Raw genomic sequence first — 22,303 nt, 5'->3', positions numbered from 1 at the left:
CCATGTATAAGTAAGGCGTTTTTAGCCGAAAAAACCGACCATGTATAGTAAGGCGTTTTCGACGTAAAAAACGACTATGTATAGTAAGGCGTTTTTAGACGAAAAAAACGACCACGTATAGTAAGGTGTTTTTAGCCGAAAAAAAGACCACGTATAGAAAGGCGTTTTTCGCCGGAAAAAAAACGACCATATCTAGTAATCCGTTTTTAGAAACGGACCATGTATAGAAAGGCATTTTTAGCCGAAAAAAAAGACGATGTTTCGTAAGCCGTTTTTAGGCAAAAGAAAACGACCATGTCTAGTAAGGCGTTTTTAGCCGAAAGAACGACCATGTATAGAGTAAGGCGTTTTTAGATTTAAAAAAACGACCATGTGTAGTAAGCCGTTTTTAGCCGAAAAAAAGGACCATAAATAGTAAGGCGTTTTTAGCCGAAAAAAATGACCATATATAGTAAGGCGTTTTTAGCCGAAAAAAGGACCATAAATAGTAAGGCATTTTTAGCCGAAAAAAAAGACCATGTATAGTAAAGCGTTTTTAGCGGAAAAAAGGACAATGTATAGATAAAGGCGTTTTTAGATTTTAAAAAAAACGACCGACCATGTGTAGTAAGCCGTTTTTAGCCGAAAAAAAGGACCATAAATAGTAAGGCGTTTTTAGCCGAAAAAAACGACCATGTATAGCAGTGGTCCCCAAACCTTTTCCTGTGAGGGCCACATAACTTTTCACTTCTCTGATGGGGGGGCCGGGCTCAGTTTGTAACAGCAAAAGTGTGACTGCAAGAGTACCTAGACGTAAAAATGTATTGTTTCCCAGAAACACACACAAAATCAAATAACTTTTTTTGATACATTCGCGGTATTAAAGACGTCTTTCTTCTCGGGACACACCACCTCTGCGACAGCATTCATGCATTTCTTGACAAACTCTCCTTAGCGCTGCTTGCTATCAGTTGAGCAAACCGAAAGCTAGCCCAAACAGATGGCTGGTTCAGCTGAGCTTGGCGTACAAATGTATTTTGCTGAGCTAACGTTCCTCTTTTTAGCGTTGACAGTTTGTCTGCTCTCATTTGCCCATGCAAAAAATCGTACTTGTTGTTGTGACGGGATTCATAGTGTCTCCGCAGATTGTATTCTTTGAATACCGCCACCGACAGATGAGACAGACAATCTTTTCTTTGCATTGAAAAAAAAAAATCGTTTCTCCATTTTGGGTTAAATTCCCTGTATTCTGAATAATTTTTTTTCTCTTACCTCACCTTTTCGCCATGATTACGTTCTCTTTGAGAGGGACGGGTTTAGGATTTTTTTTTTCTGGGGTTGCCAGATAACGGCACAGACCGCAGAAGGATGGAACAAATGTCACGTTATACTGTATGTGTTTATGAAATTGTTACTAGCTAACAGTTAATCATGAAAATAGTTCATAACTAAGGAATATTGTATTGCAAAAGCTGAATTTTATGATAAAATACAAATATACATAGATGAAAAATAAATCAAAAGACTCTCTGGTATTGTTCAGGGGGGCCGGACCAAATGTGGAGGCGGGCCGGATCCGGCCCGCGGGCCGTAGTTTAGTGACCACTGATGTATAGTAAGGCATTTTTGGCTGAAAAAAATGACCATGTATAGTAAGGCGTTTTTAACCCAAAAAAAACGACCATGTATTGCAAGGCATTTTTAGCCCCAAAAAACAACCATGTATAGTAAGGCGTTTTTAGCCGAAAAAAAAAGACCATGTACAGTAAGGTGTTTTTAGCCGAAAAAAACGACCATGTATAGTAGGCGTTTTTAGCCGAAAAAAAAAGACCATGTACCGTAAGGCGTTTTTAGCCGAAAAAAACGACCATGTATAGTAAGGCGTTTTTAGCCGAAAAAAACAAGATGTATAGTAAGGCGTTTTTGGCCCAAAAAAAAAAAACTACCATGTATAGCAAGGCGTTTTTAGCCGAAAGAAACGACCATGTATAGCACGGCGTTTTTGGCCAAAAAAAACGACCATGTATAGTAAGGCGTTTTTAGCCGAAAAAAACGACCATGTATAGTAAGGCATTTTTGGCCGAAAAAAATGACCATGTATAGTAAGGCATTTTTAGCCGAAAAAAACCCGACCATGTATAGTAAGGCATTTTTGGCCGAAAAAAAACGACCATGTATAGGAAGGCATTTTTGGCCGAAAAAAACGACCATGTATATATAGTAAGGCGTTTTTAGCCCAAAAAAACGACCATGTATAGTAAGGCATTTTTAGCCGAAAAAAACGACCATGTATAGTAAGGCGTTTTTAGCCGGAAAAAAAAGACCATGTATAGTAAGGCGTTTTTAGCCGGAAAAAAATGACCATGTATATAGTAAGGTGTTTTTGCCGAAAAAATCGACCATGTGTAGTAAGGCGTTTTTAGCCGAAAAAAACGACCATGTACAGTATATATAGTAAGGCATTTTTGGCCGAAAAAAACCCGACCATGTATAGTCAGGCGTTTTTAGCCGAAAAAAACGGTGCAAATGGTTTTCTTGATTGGTTGTCAGCCGAGTGAGGGTGCCCCCTCCCCTCTGCCGATGGCCCGAAGACAGCCGGGGGAGGCTCCAGCACCCCCCGCCCCCGACCCCTTGTGAGGACAAGAGTATGGGAAAATGGATGGGAGGGTGGACGGACAACACCCATGCCAGCAAGAAGAGAACACGCAAGCGCGACAGGCCGGAGCTGGATTTGAACCCTGGACCTCTGCGTTCGCACTCCAACGCACTAACCAGTGGGCCATGGAGCCAGCCCAGTGTTACACTCAAATGTATAAATGACAGCATAAAACACTTTTTTTTTTTTTTTTTAAATAAAAGATCAACACAACACATTAAAAGTCATGATAATCTTATTTCTCTCTGTGTTGTCATTTCTTGCTCTTGTGCAGCTTTCTTGGCTTCGATCTTCTCCACCAGTTCCTGTCGGAGAAAGGGGATATGTCATCTGACCATCTCAATCACAACAGGACATTTCTACCAATTCAAGTGGAAGGGTTGTTGTCATTGGATGCCAAACTTTGGGAAATCGTTTTTGGCCGAAAATAACGACCATGGATAGTAAGGCGTTTTAACCCGGAAAAAACGACCATGTATATATACTGTAAGGCGTTTTTAGCCGAAAAAACGACCATGTTTAGTAAGGCGTTTTTAGCCGAAAAATAACGACCAGGTATAGTAAGGCGCTTTTAGCCGAAAAAAATGACCATGTATAGTAAGCCGTTTTTAGCCCAAAAAAACGACCCTGTATAGTAATGCGTTTTTACACGTTAAAAAAGACCATGTATAATAAGGCGTTTTTCGAAGAAAAAAACGACCATGTATAAAAAGGCATTTTTAGACGAAAAAAACGACCATGTGTCATAAGGCGTTTTTAGCCGAAAAAAAAACGACCATGTATAGTAAGGCGTTTTTAGCCGAAAAAAACCCGACCATGTATAGTAAGGCGTTTTTAGCCGAAAAAAACGACCGTATAGTAAGGCGTTTTTAACCGAAAAAAACCCGACCATGTATATAGTAAGGCGTTTTTAGCCGAAAAAAACGACCGTGTAGTAAGGCGTTTTTAACCGAAAAAAACCCGACCATGTATATAGTAAGGCGTTTTTAGCCGAAAAAAAGACCATGTATAGGAAGGCGTTTTTAGCCGAAAAAAACAACCATGTATAGTAAGGCGTTTTTAGCCGAAAAAATTGACAGAAAAAAACGACCATGTATAGTAAGGCGTTTTAGCCGAAAAAAACGACCATGTATAGTAAGGCGTTTTTAGCCGAAAAAATTGACCGAAAAAAATGACCATGTATAGTAAGGCGTTTTTAGCCGAAAAAAACGACCATGTATAGTAAGGCGTTTTTAGCTGAAAAAAACGACCATGTATAGTAAGCCGTTTTTAGCCGAAAAAATTGACCGAAAAAAACGACCATGTATAGTAAGGCGTTTTTAGCCGAAAAAAATGACCATGTATAGTAAGGCGTTTTTAGCCGAAAAAAACGACCATGTATAGTAAGGCGTTTTTAGCCGAAAAAATTGACCGAAAAAAACGACCATGTATAGTAAGGCGTTTTTAGCCGAAAAAATTGACCGAAAAAAATGACCATGTATAGTAAGGCGTTTTTAGCCGAAAAAATTGACCGAAAAAAATGACCATGTATAGTAAGGCGTTTTTAGCCGAAAAAAACGACCATGTATAGTAAGGCGTTTTTAGCCGAAAAAAACGACCGAAAAAAATGACAATTTAGAGTAAGCCGTTTTTAGCCGAAAAAATGACCATGTATTATATAGTAAGGCGTTTTTAGCTGAAAAAAACGACCATGTATAGTAAGGCGTTTTTTAGCCGAAAAAATTGACCGAAAAAAATGACCATGTATAGTAGGGCGTTTTTAGCCGAAAAAAACGACCATGTATAGTAAGGCGTTTTTAGCCGAAAAAAACGACCATGTACAGTAAGGCGTTTTTAGCCGAAAAAATGACCGAAAAAAATGACAATTTAGAGTAAGGCGTTTTTAGCCGAAAAAAATTACCAAAAAAATGACCATGTATTATATAGTAAGGCGTTTTTAGCTGAAAAAAACGACCATGTATAGTAAGGCGTTTTTAGCCGAAAAAATTTACAGAAAAAAAACGACCATGTATAGTAAGGCGTTTTTAGCCGAAAAAAACGACCATGTATAGTAAGGCTTTTTTAGCCGAAAAAAACCGACCATGTATAGTAAGGCGTTTTTAGTCGAAAAAATTGACAGAAAAAAACGACTATGTATAGTAAGGCGTTTTTAGCCGAAAAAAACGACCATGTATAGTAAGGCGTTTTTAGCCGAAAAAAACGACCATGTATAGTAAGGCGTTTTTAGCCGAAAAAAACGACCATGTATATATAGTAAGCCGTTTTTAGCCGAAAAAATTGACTGAAAAAAACGACCATGTTTAGTAAGCCGTTTTTAGCCGAAAAAATTGACCGAAAAAAACGACCATGTATTGTAAGGCGTCTTTAGCCGAAAAAATTGACCGAAAAGAAACGACCATGTATAGTAAGGCGTTTTTAGCCGAAAAAATTGACCGAAAAAAACGACCATGTATTGTAAGGCGTTTTTAGCCGAAAAAATTGACCGAAAAAAATGACCATGTATAGTAAGGCGTTTTTAGCCGAAAAAATTGACCGAAAAAAACGACCATGTATAGTAAGGCGTTTTTAGCCGAAAAAAAGGACTGAAAAAAACGACCATGTATAGTAAGGCGTTTTTAGCCGAAAAAAACGACCATGTATAGTAAGCCGTTTTTAGGCGAAAAAATTGACCGAAAAAAACGACCATGTATAGTAAGCCGTTTTTAGCCGAAAAAATTGACCGAAAAAAACGGCCATGTATTGTAAGGCGTTTTTAGCCGAAAAAAATTGACCGAAAAAAACGGCCATGTATTGTAAGGCGTTTTTAGCCGAAAGAAATTGACCGAAAAAAATGACCATGTATAGTAAGGCGTTTTTAGCCGAAAAAAACGACCATGTATAGTACGGCGTTTTTAGCCGAAAAAATAGACTGAAAAAAACGACCATGTATAGTAAGGCGTTTTTAGCTGAAAAAAAATGACCATGTATAGTAAGGCGTTTTTAGCCGAAAAAAATGACTGAAAAAAACTGTTGAGCCTGTTGAGTGTTGATTTACTTCATATTAAGAAACTACTGCACTAAAACATTAATTCATAAATGTATATCATATGCTTTTATTTTTTATTTTTCTCAGTATAAATAACACGTACCCTGACTGTTCTACTCTTTGAATAAAAACACTTCATTCAAGCGTTAGGGAGTGCAAGGGGTTATGATGGAGGGGTGTTGCAAATCATGAAGACCTGCGAAGTGGTATGATAGCATTGTTTTGTACATGTCCTCAGCTATCAGTCCTTGGCCTTGGCCTCGGAGGCAAGTCTTTGGTCCTTGGCCTTGGCCTCGGAAAATTTCTCAAGTCCTTGGCCTTGGCCTTGCCTCGGAAAATTTTCCAAGTCCTTGGCCTTGGAGTCAAGTCCTTGGCCTTGGCCTCGGGTTGCCGGTCCTTGGACACAACACTGCTGAACAGCCATGCCACTAAATGCAATCTACAGAAATCTTTTGCATTCCAATTTCAGGAATCTGCTCATTTCAATACTGCCCAACATCACATGACAACAGTTTTTTTCTAAATGAATTACTATGGCAAATGGAGTCACAATAAATGTTCTTAAAATGACTAAAGTAGGCTCGCCCCACGGATTATTAATAATCTGATAATGCTGAACGACGACGGGTGACTTCATCTGCGTTTGTGTTTCATTACTAACAAAATGATGTGATTTCTGCCGATTTACATCTTTTATTTCCAGCGTTGTGCATACATTGCGGACTGCTTTCTCTCCCCGCTAGCGCACAACCCTTTTCAATCGCAAGGAAAACCGCTCTCATGGTTCTGATTTCACCAGACAAATTGCAATTTACTTTCATTTGCTGGTTTGAGCCGAGACAGCCTCTTTGTATGTTTGTCGAGATCCAAGTGAAGTTTTGAGACAGTCGCAATACGTGTAGATAGAAATCCAAGCGGCGAACACAATGTAACTCAATGTAAGCAAGCAGCGTTTCTTCACAAAACTATCAGTGTAAAAAAAATGCTGCGTTAAAACTATGACTATCATGACTAATAAAACAATGACCAAAATAGTCACTTCCTGCTCAGTACATTTCAAAATAACTGAATATATGGTGTTCTTTCAAATTCTTTTATTTATTTTTCCCCCCCTCAACATTAAACCTCTTCAGATTTGGGGGATCCAAACTGCCAGATTGAGGACGCACTGAAGTGATGAGTCACTGAGGACATTTGGACATTTTGTAAGAATAATTGCAAGAGCTGCTTCCTTCAGCTGTGTGAAAACATACAGGAACCGAACGCACAAAAACGCTGTATCATCTTTTCACAAAGTCCACGCGATGTCGTCATAACACAGATGCCGGTAACTTGACTCACAGCTCAGGTGAGACGTGAAATACTGACAAAACAAGTTCACCCGATGAAAGGGTTATACTTCATGGCACATTCACACATACACGGAATGGCACCGAAAATAAAACAGCATGATAGTAAGAAACGTTTACAGATTCTCAAGGCATGCCTTCGCACACATCCTCACAATCACACAAAGAGTAAATAGAGGCTACAAAGTTAACAATATTCCGTTACGATGTTGATATCAAAGAAAGATGATGGAAAAAACAGTAAAAAATATAAAAATTGATTGGATAAAAAGTGAGGATATTGTTGCAGATATGAAAGGATTCTTTTCGTCTTTTTTTTCCTCCTTCATTTTGCAACTTCAAATGAACCGGCCAATCCTCTTCATTTCCACAAACAACACCAATAAAACTCACTAAGTGTGAGAGAACATGATTTCAAAAACAAAACGTTTTGGTTTAGCGATAGACGCAAATGACAAACTTTGCGGTTGCTGCTTCAGTCATTCCTTTCAGACAGCACTCCGGTACATTCCTCACATCTTAAGCTCCTCACGATCTCACTCTTTTTTTTTAACTCTCCCAAGTGCTGTATTATTATTAATAAAGTACTTCAAAAGGTAAGTGTTTTTCTTGTCTGCAGGAACAACTGGCGGACACAATGTCAGTAATTGAAATCAGTTTTCATACAAATACATGGAAATTGTAACAGAAGACCCAGTTTACAGTACATAGTTTGAAATGGCATCCATACTAATGTCAGGTAACATATCGATGAAAATGCGTCCTTCGGAGTGTCCACGCAATTGACAGGAGAGTTCCAATCAATCATTCGGTATGAAACGCTATTTAAGACAGCAAAAGGTTTATAAGTGCTTAAGTTCAATTTCATGGATGCTTCAAGTCTTAAAATGAGACCCGAGGAAAGATTAAAAGTGCATTTTTTCCTTACATACTTGTAAATGTCAATTAGTACCGACGGGGAACTCAAGAGACATCGAAAAGACTTGAGAGTGAATTAGCTGCTATGGAATCTTGCAGGAAAAAATAAAAGCAACAAGATGACTCTTGGTTTCCTTCAGCACAAACATGTCAAGACCCTCATAGCTCACCAGAAATCTAATATCATGTAGTGTGAAAACCTTCTTGAGCCAATTTAAACATGTTGTCTTTCCTCACATTAATTGTCCAGTTGGATAAGAACAATTTAAATGATTTTTTTCTTCATGGCAATTTTTCATCTATTACCGTGGAGCTGGAACCGGAGCAGAGGTGTGAAGCGTTTCGACGGGTAGAGGAGTGTTGGATTCTGTGAGTGGCGGTGATGGCAACAGGAGAAAACATTGGATTGACTGTAGTCACACAGCTTCGGTGAATCAGAACAAAAGAGCACGCAACTCGATTCAAAGGATTCAATGGCAGTTAAGTCAGTTAGCTGCTGCGATGCGATTTTGACGTCTCACTGACCGTGGTGTGAAGGGGCGCTGCCAGAGCCCGAGTGGCCGGTCACGGGCTGGCCCGGGGGGCACGGGGGTGACACGTGGGCACCCGGAGGCGGATGGGACTCCGAGGCTGACCCCGCGGAGGCCGACGGCGCGGGGCTGGGTGCAGGCTGCGGCGCCGGCGTGCTGGCGGATTGCTGAGCCGAGGCCGAGTTTTGAGAGCCCGACGCGGTCTGAGGGGGATGAGGACCCCCGGCTTGGCTGTGCTGCTGATGCTGGATCTGCTGGAAGTGCTGCTGGCGAGCTCGCATTTCGGCGTACTTGAGCTGCTCCATGTGGAAGGACTGACGGTCAGCTAGAAGCTGCTGTCGCTGGTACTCCAGCTGGAAGCACAGAGAAATACCAAAATAACGCGTTCAAACACTTAGAACTGCTCTCTTAGAGAACAACACGTCTTCCCACGGTCCACCACTCACAGCCTCCCTCTCTCGATCCATGATGGTTTCCAGTTCTTCAAAGTGTCGCAGTTTGATCTCCAGTTTCTTCATTTGGGTCTCCACCAGCAATGCCACCAGAGATTTGATCTTCCTTTCCTCCACTGCAGCCAAGTGCTGGTCATGACATAAATGACAATGACAGTCAAAGTAGATTCTACAATTCAGTATGGGGTGGAAAAAAATAATCACCATTATTTTGAAAAGTGAAGAGGAATAGCTACATATTAAATGAATCGCAATTAAAAAACAAGAAATACAAATAAGTATTGCAAGTTTTGGCTCTATGCACTTTGGCCTCTTGGGGGCGGTGTGGTGCCGTGCATGCATGAGGTACAAATTTATGAGATGAAGAGTAGAAGAAAAAAGTTGCAAATTAACTTTATATGACACAGATTAGATAGAATATAAGACTGAGTATTATTATATGACTTGTCTGCACTTTAACCAACTTGTCTTTGATTATCCGAATGCCTATCCCTAAATATCAGTCAAACGATTTTGGGCCCTCACGTACCTTGGCTTTGACGGCTGCGGCCGCCAGCGCTGATGCAGCGGCGGTGGCCAAGTTGCCCTCGCCCACATCTCGCTCCACCTTGGCCTTCTTTTCTCCCTCACTCTCAGATTCTCTTTGCCCTTCCTCGCCTTCTTTTCCACCCGTCTCCTTCTCGTTGTCACCTGAGGAAGAAAAGTTTTCCACCTTAAGAGTATATATTTTTTTTTCATGAGTGTGAATTTTTATGGTGTGAGCATGAGGTGTTTTGGCATGTCTGATTTATTTTGGGAGATTCTAGACAAATCTTTTTGAGTGTGAGTATTTTTTAATGTGTGTGTTTTGGGTGGGCTGAAGAGGTTTTTTTGTGGTGAAGTATTTACATGATTGTGACAAGTTTTTTTTGGTGAGACTTTTGTTTCGCAAGTGTGAGACGTGTGCATTTGGTGTGTGTGTGAGTGTGTGTGTGTGTGTGCATGCGAGAGAGAGAGAGTCTTTGGGGCGTGAGTGAGTGTTTATTTTTGGATATGTGAGGATTTTGTATGGGTAGGTTAGTTTTTTTGTGGTTGAGAGGTTCTTTTGTACGTCTGAGTTTTTTGAGTGGTTAGGTTTAGGGGTTAGGGTATTTGTTAAGGTTAGGGTTGTCTTGGGTTAGGGTTATGGTTAGGTGTCAGAGGTTAGGGACAGGGGGTAAGGTTATGGGGTACCTTAGGGTTAGGGCTAGTGTTAGGTTTAGGGTTAAGCGTTAGGGTTAGGGTTTAGGATTTGTGGTTCGTCTTAGGGGTAAGCATTAGGGTTAGGGGCTAGTGTTAAGTGTTAGGATTTGGGTAGGGGTAGGTAGTAGGGTTTGGTGTTAGGCGTAGGGTGAGTGAGTTTTTTATATGTGCGTGAGAGGTTATTTTTGACCCATTCGGCACCCTATAGCCTTTTCCTACCCATTTCCGAGTCGGCTTTGTCTGCCTCCCTCTCGCCCTCAGCTTCTCTTCCTCTCTCCTCCTCTTTCTTCCCATTCTCTGTCACCTTGTCTTCTTCCTCATTCGCTCCATCTTTGCTGTCCTGTGGGAGGAGCTTCAAAGCGTGAGTCTTCCGACCGTCACGTAACAAAACAAAAGCGTGACAAGAAGGCATCCTACCTTGGCAGCCTTCTTCTCCTCGTTTGACTGGCTGTCACTCTTACTTTCGTCATTGTTCTCATCTGAGCCGGAAACCGTTCAGACCTCCGTTAATGTTTGTTAATTTGCCTTGTTGGATGATTGTGTTGTAAACACATGTTTCCGCCCTACCCGTTCTCTCGCCTTCTTCCAGGCCGGTGCCGGCGATGCCGCTACCCTCGAGGCCATACAGAGGGTCCTGTCGCCCGCTGGCCCTCGCTGCCTCCTCCACCCGCCGCACGTGAGCCTCAACCAGGGCCGCAGGAACTTCCTCTTTCATACGAGAGAACTCCTCTGAGAAAGAGAGAGAAGGAGAGGTGAAGTTAATGCTGACTTAGGGCTGGTGCTATCCAGTATTTTTACAACCAAAAATTCTACCAACTATCCTGTCCACTGATCAGGTACAAGTTGAGTTCGCATTGTAAAAAAAAATCTAACTCTGCATGTTCAGTGTAGGTATTATTATTGTCGACCTGGGTTCGCCATCGTCACTTTCCACAATAAAGCAGCTGTGACTTTGAGTGTGTGGGTGACATGGGAGTCAGAGTGAAGAGTTGGATGTTGCTGTGAGCCATGGTTAGTGGCTCGCTATTAACTGGCTAACTGCTAGCCAGTTAGCCAGTTTAAATTTTGCTTCAACTTTTTTTGAAATGGAATTGTTCAAGTTTAATTCATCATTTCAGTCCTACTATTGATGTAATATTATCAACAAGGCTACATGTAAGGAATTTGTTCTGAAGACTAGCCCTCATTCTTTAAAGCCACAAAAAAGGAGCAACATCTCACCCAGAGCGGATTTAGCCGCTGCTGAGGCCACGCGAGGGTCCACTACCGAGGCAAGGAACGCAACTGTGCTCATTACGGGGTTTCCTGCCTGGCTGAAAGGCACTGGCTGGTAAGCCAGCGGTCCCAGGGACGAGTAGCTTTCCTCCAGATAGGGGTCTTCGATAGGCAGACGAAGGAAATGCAGGATGCACTCATCCTGTGTGCGGCTGCCGACATGTTCTGACACCTTGTTCCAGTCGTCCTTGTACATCTCCAATCCCTGAAAACAGCAAGGGTTTGAATTCTAATTCTAATATCCAGCACTTTTTTTTCTTTAATTGGTAATGACATTGTGATGACTGAAAAAATACAGATGTACCTCAAGTAATAATAGTGTTTCCTGCTCTGTCCAATCCCTCATAGCACTTGTTGCACTCTTGCTCTGTGGACAAAGTATTATTTTGTCATAAATGTGGTGGCTCAAGCCAAGTTTCTGTAATTCACATCTGACTTGTTTTCGGTGAATACCTTTGAGGAGCCTATCTTCTTGCTGTACATGTCAGTCCGAAGCCCAAAGTTCTGCAGGTCTGCTGGTTTATCTTTCACTTTATCTGGGAAGGACATCATCTGCTGGGGCGCAGGAGTCTACAACACCCACATGTTAAATAAGGCCATCGTGTATGTGCTTGTGTGTGTGTGTTTTTCAATTTGTGTACAGACCTGGGATGTCTTGGGCTGTAAGGGCACCAGACTGGACGGCGTGTCTGCAAGGACGTGGAAGTGGGAAGTGGGTGGGGGGCCCATAGGGGTGGGCCGGCTCTCGGAGTCCACCTGGTAGTTGATTAGTCCCCACTGCTCCAGGAATGCATGGACTCTGCACGTGAAGATGCCCCGATTTAATTCATTTAAATGAGAAGTGCACTGGATTGGATTTATGGGGACGTAACAGTTCAATTGTTTTTAAAAAAAGTCAATCTAAGTAGGAAATGATTACCTTCATGACATGGAACATTTGATTCAGATTAGTTAATATTGCGACCGAAACCACAAAACACAATTGCCAGCTGTCTTTACTTCCCACAGCCCAAATTAATAAAATAAATAAATGTCCTCCCACATTCCAAAAACATGCATGGCAGGCTGATTGAACGCTCTAAATTGTCCCTAGGTGTGAATGTGAGTGTGGATGGTTGTTCGTCTCTGTGTGCCCTGCGATTGGCTGGCAACCGATTCAGGGTGTCCCCCGCCTACTGCCCGAAGACAGCTGGGATAGGCTCCAGCACCCCCCGCGACCCTAGTGAGGATTAAGCGGTTCGGAAAATGGATGGATGGATGGATAAATTACAGTAATTCTTGCCTACCTGCAGAATGACCATTTTGCATTTTTTGTATAGTCCGTTATTCATTGAACAACTCTCCTTTTTGCATTTTTTTTTGTTGGTTTTTTTTTTTCTATAACACTCTACTGATGACGCCAAAGCCGTGTCTAAATGGGAACTGGTCTCAAGGAGGTTGGGACAGTGATACATGTGCACTGAAAAACGAGCTTTGTATCACAGGGAGGAAGGAGGTTTAGCCTGGATTGTTAGTGGAAATTAGGAGAGTCTCACCACATGTGCATACCCATGCACACTTAAGGTGGATTCTTTTATGATGCAAGATAAGTATGAAATAACATTACAACTGCAGATTATAGTTTGTGACATATTTATGGTTTAAAGTAATAATACTGTAGGAGCTTTTTTTTTTAATTAGGGGGGTGTTGATCCTTTGTAACCTCACTTATAGTGGATAAAAATGACGGGATAATGACATTTTCTATTTCTCGCATACCTCATGATTGCACAGACATCTCCCGCCAGGTTCCTGCGGCAGGCGGTGGAGGTGAGGTACTCCTGAGGGTTTAGTCGGTAAGTGTCAATCATGAAATTCCTGTATGCCAGGTAGCTGTTGGCGGACGGGAACAGAGAGAAAAATTCAGCTATAAAATATATGACGACGTCGAATGCACATTGCAAGCCTCATAACCAAAGATGAGTTACAAATACAATTTAACTTACATCTCCGGGGTTTTAGATTTATTCTTTCCATTGAAGAACTCTGGAAGGGCTCTGCGCTCAATCGCATGAACGCTGAGGATGATGACAGAATGAGTCACGTCCACTAGTAGGTGAGCTTACAGCAAGAAGGAAAGCATCCCAGGATATGTGGTGATCTTGAATTTGGTGTTACCTGTTGTAGTCAAACCAGGCAGCGTAGCTTGGTATGATGATGTGATGTGTCTGCTCCGTCACGTTGTCTTCGTGAAGGTCCGCGCCTTTGACTGGCTCCCCCTTAACACTAGGGGAGCTCTCTTCCTCCTCCTACGGGAACATAAAATAGTCATTGATGGGCCACAAAATTAGGTACATCTGCACAATCTGATGTGGAGATTTTATACGAATGGTAATATTCATTTTAGCGGTATAGAAGATGAATGGTTGGATGGAAAACAAATGCCAAAAGTAAATCAGGCACTGCAGACATAATAACACCATAAAAGTATGAATGAACAATGTTTACTTATTTAATTTTTGAATGGCCTGATATAATGTAGGCCAAATGTTAAAAAATAAAATGCTTTTTTGACTCGCACAAACCCGCCTACAAGTACGTTCAAAGTTTTCGCGGATACATTCTAATGTTTTTGCCAGTCAAAATATTTTTACTCCACATTGGCAGCTCCACGCTTCCGGTGAAGATAACCTTTGTGGAGGCAAGAATTTTTGACACATCTGCTGTTTCTATGGCTCCCATGAAATTATGCAGGTATAATAGCATGTACGGATCCCACTTTGCACACCATCTTACCTTCCCTGTTACTTCCATGGACTCATCCTCTTGCTCATCTGTTAGAAATCGCAGATATAACCACACACAGATGGGTCCAGATAGACACAAAAGTTACAAAGTTGTTCGACCAACACAAGTTTCGACAAATTCCAGCTGTTTCACTCTCACCTATATCTGCTCCTCCCTTGACTGGTATGGAATCAGAATCCTTCTTGGTGCTATCTAGAAACAGAAGGCAAAAGGGGATGACTTGGCTGGCAGTTTACAAATATACAGTATGTATTTAGTTTTTTCATTCAAATGCATGCAGTTTTGCGCACTTGTTTTGGCTGCATTTCCGTCTTCTGATGCCGGAACAGGTGATGCTTCATCCAAATCCTTACTGAGATCCTCTTGTTCCTCTTCCCTTTGGCCCCGTTTGGATTTGGTGTATGGTGTCGTCGGCCTGTCCCATCACGCGCATACATTTAATTTTGCATGTGGTGTCATGGCTATTCCCTTCTCAATTGAAAACGGCTACTGTCACAGACCCTTTTTTAGCGTTCTTCTTCTTGCTCTCCTGCGGTGGTGGCGTGGGAGACGGCGACGGAGAGCGCTTCCTCTTCTTGGCACCCGCGGGCTTCTTATCTCTGCGCTCGTCCGGAGTGGTCACCTCATCCGTAAGAGTCTTGGCCGATATCCTCTTCCTCTTGGGGTGACCGTCCCCCACTTCGTAGTCCTCCTCATTCATCCACTCATTATACTGGTCCAGGTCTAAAATCCACTTCGCGTGGACCTGAGGACCAAAAATATACCGTCAGCATCAAGGATTTTGAAAGCTAAGTTAGGGTTCCAAAGTTGTGTATGAAAAATTCTGGCACTCATCTACCTTCCTTGGCTTCTCCGGGCTGGGGGCATCTTCCACAGAGGCCTCAACCTCACTAGCTGGGATCCAGGTGTCATAACTACAGGTTGACCATAGAACGAAAAAGATGCTCTGTTAACTAGGAACGGTGCTTTCAAAGCTTCCTCTCTCCTACAAAATGTGCAACATCTCTAGAATGGAGCTCAAACAGGGAACAAACCTGTCAGGAAAATATCCCCAGTGAAGGAGAACTTGCTTGTCCCTCTTCATCACAGGGCGCACCCACTCCTCTGGAAAAACAAACAAACAAACAACATGACCATATATTCAGACGTGAAGCCATGACTTTTCCCACCCGCTATGACCACAAAAAAAAAAAAAAGGGGAGGGGGATTATTGGCGGATTTCCACAATGACAGAAGCATCATGTTGTCGTCTATTTTAAGTTTCTCTTTAATTCACCAACATTGTTTTTACTGTTCCAGAATTTTTCAAGAAGCCCTCAAATTTGTACACATTAAAGTATTTGGAATCGGTGTTCAGCTTTGCTTTTCCCTTTATCATCATGGAGAAAATGAGATGCAATGACTACGACGCAGCCTTCAAATTGCCGGCAATCGAGTGACTGGCCACTAAAATTGAGCCGCTGCACATGAGCTTGGGGTAAATTAATTGATGCCACAATACTGGAGGAAGCAACACACGTAATATGTACTGCTTATAAACATAGATAAGTGAGGGGAAAAAAGTTCCGATTTTTGTAGCTGCGCTCAGAGCAGATTTTAGTAAAGAATAAAAAGACAAAGTCTGTCCCTTCCCTCAAAAACATTTGAATCCTCACCATCTTCCAAGCTGCCGGGAATTGGAACGACAATGTGGGAGCTGGAGCTTTTGTCCTCAGTCACTGAGCCCTGCAAGAGAGTGCATCCATATTTGCCATGTTTGACTCTACCATTAATGTGTTCCAAACTTTCCGAGCAAACAAAGGCAAATACTTTTACTTTTACAAATAAAAACTGGGCACACAGTTTAATTATGAGCTTTGTGGAATCAACTAAAAGAGATTTGAATTGTTCAGCCAACCACCAGTCATTGTTGGCATAGACAGATGAACAAAAACACATTATTTGTTGTGAAAAAGTAGTAATTTTCAGACTAATTAAGTGAATATTTGATCATATCCAACAGTAAAGATCTCTTGCAGCACAGCAGTGAGGAATTTCTGTCATAAACAATGTGGTTGAAAACACACCTGATGTCTCTTGATGATGTCTTTGAGCTTCCCCAGCAGTTTTGGCTCGATGTCAGAGCTCAAGTAGATGACTGGTCGACTCAAGCAGTTATTCTGAAGTACAAAGAAAACCTTGAAATCATTATGAATTGCATTATTTCCGTCTGCATAAGTCAGGATGACACACATCCATTTCCAGTGCGAAAAGAGTAAAAATAAATAAATGAATAAAATGTTACAGCAAGAAGAGTTTCATGAATTCGGGAAACATTTTGTCATGCTGGCTTGTGTGTCATGAAAGGTTCAAGAGAGGAAGACTCACCTGCACTAAGGACTTCTCAATCGTCATAAACATCTCCACATTTCGGTCCATCCGAGACGGATTCTGGAAGTCAAACCTGCGCCTGCGAGGAAATTAGACTGGAGTTACACATGAAACTGCAGCATAGCCAACATCCATATGTGCGTTTAAGTTTAAGAAGTTGAATTGTGTTTGAAGTGTGGGTGTGAATGGGTGGGGGAAAATATGTACTCTATATTAAACGCCCCAAAATTATTAGACGGTCACACTATTGTGAATTTTTACCTGTAGCTTTTGGGTCTGGAATGTATTTCCCCGCAATTAAATGGAGGTTCATTGTATATTATAGTGATGCCAACTGGAAAGAAACTCTTACCATCCTTGGTCACTCTTGAACTTGTATGCAGCTGCCAGGATGTGGCAAAGAGCGCCTCCAGCCTTGAAGTCTAGAAAAGATTTCATCTGGAGACAAATATTGCAATATTATTTTTAGTAACGAAGCCCTTTAGGGGTGAAGTTACAAGTTAATATTGTATGTGGTGGAGACATACAGTCAGCTTGGTGAGCGGGGGGTTGCTGACATGTCGGCCAAACACCTCCTCTTGGAATTGGAGCAGCTGGACCACAAGACTGGACAGAGATTTGTTGGTTGGGGGCTCTGCTTGGATGTACTGAGAGAGGGGACATTATTTCATTCAGGGGTCTTTAAAAATTGAAGTCGCTGTTTGAGCACATATTTGTAGCACATTAGTATTCATTCTTAATTCATTGCACAAGTCAGATATCAAATTAATGCTTAAGCCCCATCAGTTGTTCTAATGCTTAAAAATCAAGCTGCTCTGCTAAGTCGTTGGAGCATTTATTCAATATCCTGAATATATTTAATAAATGCTCCAACGGCTTGTCTTGGAAGCTCCATTTTTGTAAGCATTACAATTACTGATGAGCCTTGGGGGTGTACTAAGCAGTTGGCTTTGTTGCCTTTTTTTGGAATGGCTTGAATAATAACGATTTTATTTGTGAATTGTAGTCGAGCAGCGTGAACATGGTGCAGCACCCGATCCAGTTGGCGCGCGCCACATCCAGCAAACATCTGGATCTGCTCCCTCCGGCACCGTTAGCCGATTAGCAACCTAGCTAGCTAGCGTCCGAGCCCAGTGCGTGAAGCTATTGCTCAGAAGCCAGGGCGTGCGCCGCACCTTTCGTCATTTCCATCGCATTAACACGCGAGGATAAAGGCACGGGCGGACGCATCTGGCGCCGCTACGAGCTCAGCATCCTTTTGTATGCTGACTCGAGTGAAGCCAGCGAGCAGCTGGACGCTGAGCACCCTCCCTCCTCTTTGTCACTGCCTCTAATGCCCGTGGCTCAGTGTCCACGTCTTCGGCGTGAAAAATGGAAGTCTACAAATCATGCTGCCAGTACCTTTTTGTAATTCCTTCCCAGCCAGACGCGCACATTATCAAACTGAGAGACTGTATCGGACGCTTCGAAATATTTGACATTTGGGCCGCCGTCTTTCTTCCGTACCGCCATCTTTGCTTGCAGACAACTGAACGACGTCGGCCGCCACCCAGAGGCAGCCTGGTGGTACTACAGCACATTTGCTGTAATACAACGGAATGTCCACCAAGAGTCGCTGTTGTAGTCCAAAAATGTGGTTTTCACGAGCACCATCAGATTAAATTAAAAGACGGGAATCAAGATAAACCTCAACACAAAAGCAGTAAAATGATCAAACTAATTTAAAATCGCAAAAAAAAAGCAAGGTATTAAAATAATATTTATTTTTTTTATTAAAAAGCAGCTGTGAACAATGCATTTTCAAGACAAGTTTGCAAGATTATTTATTTCCCGGGCCAATCCTGTAATTTAATTTACTTTTTGACCTGTATCAAATCAGTTTACACCAATGAAATTAATTAAAATAGCATTTATCCGTTTTTCCCACGCTCTCTCAAATAACCACATTTGTATTTTAATGAATAATAGTAATAATGCTAATTATAATAATAATAATTAGGTCGCTAAAGCAGCACAGTGGGTAACTGGTTAGCACATAAACCTCACAGTGCAGAGGTGCGGGGTTCGATTCTGGCTCCGGCCTTCTTGTGTGGAGTTTGCATGTTCTTGCTGGCTGAGGTGAGGTCCGCAACAGTCTAATCAATCAACAGCATTCTTTTAGCGATGACTATGGGATGGTGCTGTGTTAATGTTGGCATGCAACTGTGTATGATAACCAACTCAATTACAATACCAACTCAATCATCCTGGTGGTTTTATTTCTTTAATTTCCTGAAAAATAGCGGTTTTTGAGCTGTGAGGATTACACCTGGTAGTGACGACAATATATGAGAATGTATAGAAAATCACTGGTTTCATGAAGTGTAATTACTGTACATTACAACAAGCTGAAAGTCACAAAAAATAACAACTTTAGTATTGTTTATGTGCCTACTGTATCCCCTTGTGGGAGTTGTCATTTTATTTTGTGTGTGTGTGTATGACTGTCCTGATCAATGAATGATTCGCATCATCATCACATTTGTTCATCCATTAATATTTCACCGTCAAAGAGTGCAAGCCATTTTCAAGCCAATTTCTTTTTATAAATTATTGACAAATCGAAAGTTTGGAAAATAGCCTTTTCTCTTCGACGATGCAATATTAATGGTTGAACAATCATGACGTTTTTGGGTCTCCTGAAAAGTGATGACTTTGGAGGTATGAGGATTCCACCTGACACAAGTGGTATACAGTATAATTTATGGTGGTTTATTATTACATATTGTGATCCGAAAGAACATAATACATTATGATAGATTTCATGCTAATGCTCTAAATCAGGGGTGAGGAACTTAGGGCCTATGGGGGAGAAACGCCCCTCAGGAGCATTTGATCTAACCTGTCATGCAGTTCAAAAAGTAAATAAAACCTCTATGGACCAATTATAAAACATTTTAACCGATGAGATCTCTTAACATACTGTATAGTAATAAACCTTTCATCATTGCTGTGCTTGGTGGTTGCGCCTTCTCTGCAGCACACCTGTACACAGATTTTGATTGGGAGGAATGTCAGCGCCATTTGACTGTCGGTGCTGGACAGCCCCGGGGTGCTTGTGTTTTTTGCGCCTGTAAGGGGCAGCATTTTTCACAGCCCCGTTTTGTTCAGTGGAGATGTCGGCGGTGGTGGACAGTCTGTGTTGGTGTGGCTGGATGGATTGCTGCTGAAGTTGAGGATGAGGAGAGAGGAGCGTCGGCGCGGAGCGCAGATGCGTATCTGGAACTGAGAGTCGCCGCTTGGAATTGAAACGGATTTACATGGGACAGGAAAAGTGAAACAATCTCTTTTCCGTCAGTGGACGCTACAGCTTCTTGTTGACTTTGAAACTTAGCTTGTAGCCGACGTGTGCACATTCTGAGCATGACGCTTCTGATCCACTGGTGAAAGGACACTTTGATTCTCTCCTCTTTCATCTCAAACTGCTTTAAACAACAAAGCGTATGATGTTATGTGTTGTGTTTATGATTTTACTTTATGTTAACTGTTTTGTTAAGCTCTTTGTTACAGCTACAGCTGTTGTGAAAGCGCTATATAAATCAGGATGTATTGTATTGTATTGTATTGCAGCATATATGCATTTTCGCAAATGTACTAAACTGTACTCTCATACTGTATGCAACTATAAATTATTTGAAATATTCTGAGCATGAAATATGAAATAAAAAGAAATGTAGACAGCATAAAGACAAGTCTGATTATTTTCATCTCACTGACCTTTTCATTTATTTTCATTTATGCAAGGCTCAAATTAACTGCGTGTGTGTGTGTGCGTGTGTGTGTGTATATGCATGTGTGTGTGTGTGTATATGCATGTGTGCGCGTGTGTGTCTGTGTATGTGCGTGGAGGGGGTGATTGTGAAAACTAGTGTGACCAAAGCCAATTTGCAAAAGTCCAAAGACAACACTGAAAGGTGTAGTGCAACTGGTTTTCCTCAGACTCGCAGAGGTACGTGTGCGCGCGCGTGTGTGTGTGTGTGTGTGTGTGTGAGTGTGAGAGAGAGAGAGAGAGAGAGACAGACAGAGAGGGAGAGAGAGAGAGAGAGGCCTATTGATTATTTTAATCCGTCTATTTGTGAGTCTGTGATCCTCTCGGATCGACCTGCCACAGAGGGATTGCTAATGGGGCTGAACGCTTCCCTCCTCAACCCTCACTCCCTGTCCAATTAACTTAACGCTGGAATCTGCAAGGAGGAGCATTGGGATTCACAGAGGGTTGAAGGGAGGGAGGGGGCATGACAACCCCTACCCCCCCATGACCAACAGCTCAGAAAGCTCTCATCTGCACTACATTCAAACCTCGCCCACAATGGTTCGCACTCTCGACTGGGATTAAAGATCCATCTCTTTGTTTTCATTTGTCTTGATTTTATTTGTTTCTAAGCATGTAGAAAGGACAAAGGACAAAACTCAAATAGGGCATAAGGCCGTTCAAAAAGGAAACGCAAGACGCAATGTGATCTCAAACAACGCTAGCTAGCTAACTGACAAGATACAGGGATAAAGCTAGCGAGCTAATTGACAAATAAGAGAGAGCGATAGATCTTGCTGTCTGAATGATTTATAGCAAAGAACTTTTTTTTTCATATAAAAAGTGCAGCTACAAATTGATCGTCATATTTAGTTTTTATGGCTAGCCCCTCCACAAAATGTGAGAACCTCTTGACTCTATACTTTAATACTTCAATTTCAAACAGATAAAAGAAAACAGTGGACATGTTTCAAGGAGTGGGATACTCCTGTTTTTACTTTGTTTTGTACTTTGGTAAGTTTGGGCAAATGCTTGTCGCTTTTTCAGAACTAATATGAAAAAACTCCCGACGAGTAAGCCTCACCTTGTAACATGCAAAAAAAAAAAAAAAGAGAGAAGGAAAACAGGTGTTCAGATTACGATTTTCTTTATTATTGTGTTTCATGTTGTTCAAGTGTTGAGATTGCCACGTAGAACGAAGCTTACAAAGTACTGTGACAACAATGGCTACGCACACAGGTGACGGCGGCAGAAGACGCCGCCGGAATGGCACCAAAGAGGAATGTTTGTGTTCCACCGTCTCACAGCGGAATGGTGACTTTCGACAGAACAGATTCACATCCACAGTCAGGCTATTTAAGCATCACGCGCCCCAAAAGTCTCTGGCGCACGTCAAGTGCTACACAACGCATGTGTCGCGATGAAACTTGGTTTTCATAGTTACATGTAATCATTTGGATACATTGGCATCTTATATTTTTTGATGCAAATTTTTCAAATATGACATGCTTCTGTTGTTCTGCTACTACACAGACAGAACCCCCATCCTTTTTTTCATCTGGTTTATAGACACAAATGACATCCATACACATTCAAAGATCCACAGTCCCTGGTTAATGTCTCGTTTTCCCCCCAAATGTCAAACACCGGCACGGACTGCACCCCGAAAAAAAATCCTTGTCGGATAGCTATTTATATCACGTGGACCAGCTTTGTCCGCACAGCTTGGATTTGAGAAACAGTCTCATGCATGAAAGATGAAAGGGAAACAGAGCGCGTAAGGCACAGAAACCCTTTGTGTATGCTCGAAACATCTGCATTTGAAAAACACCTTGACTGAAGTACATTCACAAGCAAAATGAATGAAAATAGGTAGTCGAGTGTTCACTTTGCTTGATTTCGATGAGGAAACAGATGCCGCAACTGTGACCAATACAACTCTTAGCTCAGC

General features: G+C 41.8%; 1 protein-coding gene across 1 annotated transcript; it reads right to left on the bottom strand.

The window, feature by feature from the left end:
• Positions 1–6,737: 6,737 nt before the first annotated feature.
• On the bottom strand, positions 6,738–18,085 carry smarcc2 (SWI/SNF related BAF chromatin remodeling complex subunit C2). Its single transcript, XM_086118100.1, has 26 exons — positions 17,964–18,085; positions 17,090–17,209; positions 16,915–17,000; positions 16,560–16,641; positions 16,259–16,351; positions 15,848–15,917; positions 15,227–15,296; positions 15,031–15,106; positions 14,693–14,937; positions 14,483–14,607; positions 14,331–14,384; positions 14,181–14,218; positions 13,563–13,693; positions 13,391–13,462; positions 13,164–13,277; positions 12,051–12,204; positions 11,859–11,975; positions 11,710–11,772; positions 11,352–11,610; positions 10,698–10,859; positions 10,548–10,609; positions 10,350–10,470; positions 9,439–9,599; positions 8,904–9,038; positions 8,453–8,810; positions 6,738–8,294 (listed from the first exon to the last, which is right to left on the bottom strand). Exons 1-26 carry the CDS (start codon positions 18,072–18,074, stop codon positions 8,230–8,232), a joined length of 3,144 nt encoding a protein of 1,047 aa, XP_085974226.1. The 5' UTR covers positions 18,075–18,085; the 3' UTR covers positions 6,738–8,229.
• Between the last annotated feature and the right edge of the window lie 4,218 nt (positions 18,086–22,303).

This window comes from Hippocampus guttulatus, chromosome 8, assembly GCF_054856545.1.
Source record: "Hippocampus guttulatus isolate MCC_2025c chromosome 8, RoL_Hgut_1.0, whole genome shotgun sequence".
In the NCBI taxonomy this organism is placed as follows: domain Eukaryota; kingdom Metazoa; phylum Chordata; class Actinopteri; order Syngnathiformes; family Syngnathidae; genus Hippocampus; species Hippocampus guttulatus.
This window is presented reverse-complemented; position numbering and strand designations above follow the sequence as displayed.